The sequence below is a fragment of the Mustela lutreola genome, chromosome 15 (assembly GCF_030435805.1).
Source record: "Mustela lutreola isolate mMusLut2 chromosome 15, mMusLut2.pri, whole genome shotgun sequence".
Classification (NCBI taxonomy): Eukaryota; Metazoa; Chordata; class Mammalia; order Carnivora; family Mustelidae; genus Mustela; species Mustela lutreola.
In genome coordinates, this window is record NC_081304.1 from 19,600,897 (window position 1) to 19,608,210 (window position 7,314).

At 51.3% G+C, this 7,314-nt stretch overlaps 1 protein-coding gene across 2 annotated transcripts; it reads right to left on the reverse strand.

Moving 5' to 3' along the window:
• Window positions 1-2,236: 2,236 nt before the first annotated feature.
• RAMP2 (receptor activity modifying protein 2) lies at window positions 2,237-4,090 on the reverse strand. 2 transcript variants are annotated; one of them, XM_059147778.1, is made up of 4 exons: window positions 3,834-4,090; window positions 3,337-3,402; window positions 2,811-2,919; window positions 2,237-2,682 (listed from the first exon to the last, which is right to left on the reverse strand). In XM_059147778.1, exons 1-4 carry the CDS (start codon window positions 3,931-3,933, stop codon window positions 2,427-2,429), a joined length of 531 nt encoding a protein of 176 aa, XP_059003761.1. In that variant the 5' UTR covers window positions 3,934-4,090; the 3' UTR covers window positions 2,237-2,426. The 2 variants fall into 2 exon arrangements, with proteins under 2 accessions (XP_059003761.1, XP_059003760.1); XM_059147777.1 differs by having other exon boundaries at window positions 3,283-3,402; window positions 3,834-4,039.
• Between the last annotated feature and the right edge of the window lie 3,224 nt (window positions 4,091-7,314).

Here is a 7,314-nt window from a genome sequence, read left to right on the forward strand (position 1 = left end):
TTCTTTAAATGTACATGTTTCAGGGCGCCTGGGTGGCTCAGTGGGTTAAAGCCTCTGCCTTCGGCTCAGGTCATGATCCCAGGGTCCTGGGATCGAGCCCCATATCGGACTCTCTGCTCAGCGGGGAGCCTGCTCCCCGCCCCCACCCCCGCCTGCCTCTCTGCCTACTTGTGATCTCTGTCAAGCAAATAAAATCTTTAAAAAAAAAGAAAAAAGGAAAAATATATGTGCATGTTTCCTAAGAACCTAACTCAGCTTTTTTTTTTTTTTCAAAACAACGTCTGTCTTGAGAACGTCCATCCTTTTCATGGCTTCGCTTTGCATTTCTGTGCAAAACACTAATAAATCTGTATTTCTGCTGCCACCACCACCACTACCCCTCCCATTTCTAACTCTCTGTGGGACATAAAAGCTTGTTCTATTGGCAGCTCATATTGTACATCCTTTTCTTCTTGCCAGCTCCTCTTCCCAATAGTTATTTTCTAACATTACTTCCATCATTGTCCTAGTAACTCAGATTCAAAGCCTGAATCAGCCCTAACCTCTCCTCTCCTTCATGTCCAAAATCCTGGCATTGGAGGATTCCCTCCCCTGTTTTTAATCATCTCCTTTTTATTTTCTGCTTCCTCACTCATCACTTCTTTGGCCCATGTCCTCTTTTTCTCAAGCCTAGGATATTACAGTAATTTCCTAATTCACCTTTTTTTTTTTTTTAACTCCTTTCCCTAAGGGGAATGCACTCCATCTTAAGGCCTAGTCATGTACTAACTCCACAATCACCCTCCTGTGATCACACCTCAGCTAGATGTGACCCCTCCTTTTTTTGCACTTAGATAACATTTGGTTTGTATCCTTTGCAAGACTCTCATCACACACTCCACTGCTTTTGTTTATTTGTGTACATGTGAGCTTCCTTATTAGATGGAAGTCACTGAGAGCAGAAACCAAGGCCTATCTTATTTTTTCAACAAAATATACCATACACAGTATCTTATACCAGCATGCCCTTGATGTACATTAGTAAAACACATGAAGGCAAATATGGGCCAAGAAGAGAACAGGTATATCCCTGGGGAAGACCAATGCATTAATGAAAAAATAGCAAAGGCTTATCTCAGGTGAAAGCTCAAAATGCCCAGGAAACAGATATGCCTCTAGAGAGACAGACATGTCCTGAAAGGAGAAGTCTGTCTCCAAGGATGAACAGATAGATTCTAGGAAGCACACAAATACATATCTATGGAATAGATTGGCATGTCCCAGCAAATGGATATGCATGTCCTCAAGGAGGTAAATATTTCAGAAAGGAGGGAACGAAAAGTCCCTGAAGAGACTCCAGGTGCCATAAAGAATAAACAGGTGTCTTTATGGAGAACAAAGTTGTTCTCTCATATTTGTGATGATCTGGAAGAACTGGAGGTGAAGGTCTTCTGGCAAACAACTGTGCCTCACTGTCTGAGGAACATATAAGAGTTTCTATATATAAAATGATGAGTTCAGAGGCTATGTCCCTAGAAAAGTGGGAAGTGTCTTAGGGAAGTATCAGTATGGCTTAGGAAGCTGATAGAAGGATTTAGCTAAGAACTAGTGAGTGCTGTGGAGATGACAGATGTCTGATCTCAGGGTCCAGTCTCCTCAGCCTTGAACTTCTTCCAGATCATGTCCATCTCCGGGCTGTTAGCTCTAGTGGACACCAGGGGGCAGTGTGCTGCCAGGCTGTAGGCCCCACCCCCGAGGGTCCAGGACAAAATAGGAGGAGGCCAGGGACCTGGAAGGGGAGTCCTGTGGTGGACTTAATAAAGTCCCCACTGCCCTTGCCCTCAATCCTGAGGTCCTTAGGGATGGACTCTTTTTGGTCATATCACAGTTCCTATTCCCAGGCTGTGGGAGTAAACTGAGGCATGAAGAAGAGGGAAATTCAGAGCTCCTAGGTGGTCCCCCTTCCTCCTCACAGAAGTCACAGCAGAGATTCCACCCTTGCTCCTTCCACCCTCCCGAGCTGCTGTCCAGACCGGAAGGGAGTCTCTTTCCTGTATATTTCCTGGTGCTGGGTTTGGGTATGGACAGGAAAGGCCCAGCCTTGGGAGGAAGCAGTGAGTGGGTGGGGGGAGGCTTTAGGTGGGGGGAGGGGGATAGTGGGGAGCAGGCAAGTGAACAAAACAGTGCTGCTATCCAGATTCTTCCAGCTCTGCTGCCCAGCAGAGCTGTGAATGGCGAAACTCTGGGATGGGGAGAGGACAGTACAAAAAAAAAGTTTTATTTTGAAGATTACAGAACTTGTGCTATGACACCACTGGGTTTCCACTTTCATCAGTCCAAGGATCTGTGGTAGGTGTGGGACTGACAGAAGGAGGCAGGGAGGGGAAGAGAGACCTGGTGGTGGCAAGGAAAAGGAGAAAGATGGCTGTGGAAAAACTCATACCACCCTAGGCCTGGGCTTCACTGTCTTTACTCCTCCACACCACAAGGGTGACGAGGAAGGGGATGAGGCAGATGGGGGCTATGATCATGGCCAGGAGCACATCCTCCGGGGGGTCTGATAAGGTGGGCTGCACAAGGGAGCAGTTGGCAAAGTGGATCTGGTGAGTCTCAAAGATGATCTCTTCTGCCCAGGGATTGGGGAAGCCCAGATGAAATTCTTCTGCAAAATGCTCCAGGCAATACTGTAGGTCGCTATAAGGCCTGGGGGTAAGGGAAGACTAGAGTGAGTATGGACTGGGCCAAAGAGGGGAATGCCCCTCACTCACTCAAGGCTCACCCAGGAGGAGGAGGCCCCACCCCTGGCCCAAGCTGCCTGGCACTGCCCCTACCTGCTAATCATGTCCCAGTCACACCAATCCTTGGGGATAGAGTCCATCTCCTCCTTATACGATTGCCAGCAAATCTGGATAGTCCTCTCATAGCTCTCCATCTTGTCCTCTGTGGGCACAGATTGCTTCGCACTGACCACAACCCCGTGCCTCCCCCCAAGCCCTCGGGTCCAAGTATTTCCACTGCTCCTGTCTTCAAACATGGCAAACACCAGGAGAGTCTCAGAAAGTCTTCCAGGGAAAGAGTCTCAGTTCAGAAAAATGTTAATGTCTTCCATGTGCCAGCCCCACGAGAACAGCCACACACTTTTTCTGGGGTCTTCTAACCCACCCAGGAGGGGAGCCAGCTCAGAGCTGGGGGCGGGTCACGTGGGATGAGAGGGAGAAAGACCACAGGAACCCCAGGAGAGAACAGAAGGGGGTTTAATGGGCTGCCAGTTGGGGTTGCGGGAAAGGGACCCTCCCCACCGACCTGGCTCTCCTCGCTGTCCCAGGTCACCGTCCCAGAGCCGCGGCGGGTACACACCTTCTGGCTTCAAGCTGCTTTCAGTGGGAGGAACCTGAGCCAGGGACTCCTGGGGCTTCAGGACAGCTGTGAACAGAAATGGGAGAGGGAGGTGGGATGGCGGGGATCTAAGCAGTGGAGTCTGGAGGAGGGGTGTGAGACCCTAGGAAGTCAGGGCTACTTTCAGTAGAAGAAAAATGAATAATCCAAGCCTCCAAGGGGTGCCTCAGTGACTGGAAGAGAGGGTTGATACCAGCTCCCTCCCACTCACATCCAGACCCAAATCCTCCTCCTCCTCCCCAACCCCCAAGACCTCTCCGCGAGGCCCGGACCCTAGGTTCCTCCAAGAGTGGGAAGCAGCTCTCGCTGAGCCCTCATCGAAGTGGGGCCAAGGGACGGCCCGAGGACAGCGCTGACCCTCCCGCACCCAGGGCCCGTTTCTCGGTCTCGGCCGTCCAGGCCCCCTCCTCTATGGGCCTCCCGCGCCTCCCACCCGGGCCCCGGGGCGCCGCGCTCACCGCCCAGCAGGAGGAGGAGGCGGAGCGCAGCCGGTCGCCCCGCGCGGGTCGCAGGGAGCCGCGGGCCGCCGGCTGCGCGCTCAGCCCGGAGCGAGGCCATCGCGCCGCGAGCAGGCGAGGAGGGGCGGTGGCGCTGAGCCGGGCCCGGGTGGGGGCGCCTATATCCCCGGCACAAGCCCCAGGAAGCCGCGCCGCTTCCTCGCAAGGGCTGGGACGGCTGCGGCCACGTGGGGGGCGGGGGCGACGCCCGGGGCCGGCAGGCTGGAGGGGGAGTCACAGCCCCACCCGGCCCTGGCGCCCGCCGCTCCCTCCGCCGTGTCGGCGTTGGCCCACTCTCTCTTCTAGCTCACCCTGCGGGGCTGGACAGCTCCCCTCGTAACCCCAGAACCGGGATGCATTTCCTGGACTCAGCTGCGTGGTGCCCAGGGCTCTCCCGGATCTCGGAGCATCCGCCCCCGGGACCCTATTGCCCTTTCTCCTCTCGCTGCGGGGGCGAGGAAGGGGGTTAGCGACCTGCTCTCGCCGACCTGGAGGAGGAAGAAGGGGCTGGGAGTTCAGAGGGCTCTCCACCCGCAGTATCTAAGGCAGGAGGCTGGGGCTGCCCTGGGCCGTGGGGGAAAGGGCGCCTGGAGCTGGACTCAGAGTTCCCCTTTACTGGGAACACCCACTGATATCAGTCCGCCTGCCAAAACTGTGGAGGAGGAGATGAGGGAGCCAGCCCTCCAGAATCGGGAGAAAGCCTGGGGATGGGGCAGAGGGGAAACCAGAGTCCAAATCCCCTCCCTTACAGGCACCTCCTGGGGCCTAGATCCTCAAACCTGGTTGAGGTAAAGGGCAAAAGTAAGATTACTTCATTCCTAGTAAGAAGGTGCCCACCAACGGGATTGGGGGAGGGGCAAAAGTTAACGATTACTCCATTCCCAAGAAGAAGGTGGCTACTACTCTTCAAGACCCAGGTTGGGAGAAGGGTAGGGTTTAGAAACCGCTATGGGTGACTTCATTTATAAGGTGGGTACATTTTGCTCCTGTTTTACATGGGAAAAAGCTAAATCTCGGGAGAAAGAGCCCAGAAGTTGAGCTCATAGGCTCTAAATCCCACTTCTGTCTTCCTGCTCCCTAACCAGATAGCCCACAAGGACTTTGGTTACCTGGAGAATGTTTACCCCCATGTAACATAGGGACATTGTCCTTCTCGATAAGCAGTAGTGAGGATGACACATGAAAGGGCATTGCGCTCACTCAGTGGATGTTTCTTTTACTTCTTTCTTAAGGACTTGCCTAAGGTCACACTGCTGGGAAGCAGCAAGGCTGAGCCTGGGGCCCCAGGGACCCTGACTTCTGCCACACCACAGCTGTCTCTGTGTCCTGAGCCAGAGCTTCATTAGCTTGAAGCAGCCGAGCAGCCCAGGAGCTGATTTGGCCCTGACGCTAGCCTCCAGACACAGCTGTCAGCACTGAACTTTCCTAAATTACTCCCAGACACTGACCCCTGGACTCAGCAGCTGCTCTTGTCCCAGTTTACTGATTTCTGCCCACCACAAATTATCTTTCGGGATCTCTCTTCCAATCTTCAGCTCAGGGTCTTGGGCTCTTGCACAATGGTCACTGAAAGCCTGTGGTCCTCCTCCATCGCTAGGGTCAAGAGGGTGCCTTAGTAAGGCATCTGGAAGAAGAAAGGAGGTGGCCCACTTGGCATGAACCCCAAAGCCCTCCTGGTGATAGTCGTCTTCTGCAATGTGCAGAAAAGAGCCTGCCCGCCTCAGAGTAACTTCAGGCCAGCAAACAAATCCATTCGTGTCCTCCCATGCGAGATTGCCCTTTTCAAGAAGGAAACATGGTCAGGAGGGAGATTTCTGGTTGATGAGATGGGAGGAGAACCCATGAAGGGACAGAAAACAAAACTAGCTGCTTCCACTGGGCTGGGGCCAGAAGCTCCTGAGCCCACTGTGATTTAGGACTGGGGTTGGGGTCAAGATGAAAACTGACAAAAACAAATGTTGGGTTTTAAATAAGGCAGTACGGTATCATTGATTAAAAAAACAAACAAACAAGCAAGCATTGGTTAGGATTCTGAAGGCAGATTTTGTCTCATCTTGGGCAGGTCATTTCATATCTCTGGAGCTCGACATTTTCACATGACGTTAGAATCAAAAGGGAAAATACAGGTGACTCAGTAGAAAGTTTTATCTTTAGTCTGGAGCTGGGGTTAAGTTTGCAACAGGATGTGGAAACCTCCTATGAGGAGCTTGTTTTAGTCATTGCTGAACTTGGGAGTCTAAATAAATCTTCCTATTGGAGAATCTGGGAGTTTTCCCTCCTCCTGATTTTCCTCTTTCCACTTTTCCTTACCAGTTGGATGTTTGTCTCTTTCATGGATCCCTGGGGGCATCCTGGTAACTGGGGTTCGGCTCTTGGGGTCCTTTGGGACTTAAAGAGGACCAGAGACCTCACTTTTCTCTTCTAAGTTGCCATATAGAAGATAGTCCCATGTTCTGCAGTGAGGGGACAGAGAGGGGCTTCCTCAGGGACAGAGGCTGGTTTGTTCATGGAAGTCCTGTTTTCCACCCCTAGGGACCCCCTCCTCTTCCCTTCCCAAGCCTACTTCTGCCTTAAAATATATACTTTTTCCTATAAAAATATACTTTTTAATTGCAAGTAACACACAAGTTTATACTCATTGCAAAATATTTAAATACATTAAACTTTATACCCTCATTCCTTTCTCACTCACTTCCCTAGATTTTTTGGACTTAAAAAAGCATAAATGGGATTTAATATCTCTGTAGTTTGGTGATTTCTTTTTTTACTTACTATGTCTTGGGCTTTCTTTCACATTGGATATATAGATGTGCTTCTTTCCTTTTAACTGTAGTATAGTGTTATCTGTAGTCTTTGTCTTATATCCAGTGGAGTCTGGTCTTTGTTTCCTACACACCTCCTTTGTCCTCTGTCCCTATCCCACACCCACTTCTAATGCTCGAGAAGAGAGGGAACTGTTTCTGGTCCAGCTGGACATTGATCTGAGATTTCTGGCCCCAACCTAGATTGACTTCTGGATAAGGATCCTACTGCCATGTAACTTTCCCTTCTTCTTACAGGCGAAGGAACATCTTGCTTGAAGTAAAAGGAGAGGTGACTTGATCCCAGGAATGCCATTTCTAATCTTCAGCTTTCCTCCCTACACATTCACATACAAGTCCAGAACAACATACAGGGGAGTAAAAAGCACTGGGGACCTCCTACACAATGAAATTGCATGCAGAGCATCCTAGGATTAGCATCTCTACAATGCAGAGAGACCTTCACACGTGCTGGCCTCTTCCCCAGCTAACTGCAAAATAAAGAACAGAGCACAGGAGAGGATGTGGGGGAGAGTCAGGGTCAGGGGCGCCAGAAGTCCTGGTTGGGAGGGGCTGATTATTCCAAGCTGGAGAGAGGAGACAGATTTCTTCAGAGGGCAAGGAGGCAGCAGGGATGACCA

Excerpts from the sequence above, each read along its gene's own strand:
- RAMP2 (XM_059147777.1), bottom strand. The coding sequence starts at position 3,933 with ATGGCCTCGCTCCGGGCTGAGCGCGCAGCCGGCGGCCCGCGGCTCCCT. Across the intron at positions 3,403-3,833 it reads CCTCCTCCTCCTGCTGGGCG|CTGTCCTGAAGCCCCAGGAG; the intron begins GTGAGCGCGGCG and ends TTCTGTTCACAG. Across the intron at positions 2,920-3,282 it reads GGGACAGCGAGGAGAGCCAG|AGGACAAGATGGAGAGCTAT; the intron begins GTCGGTGGGGAG and ends CTGTGCCCACAG.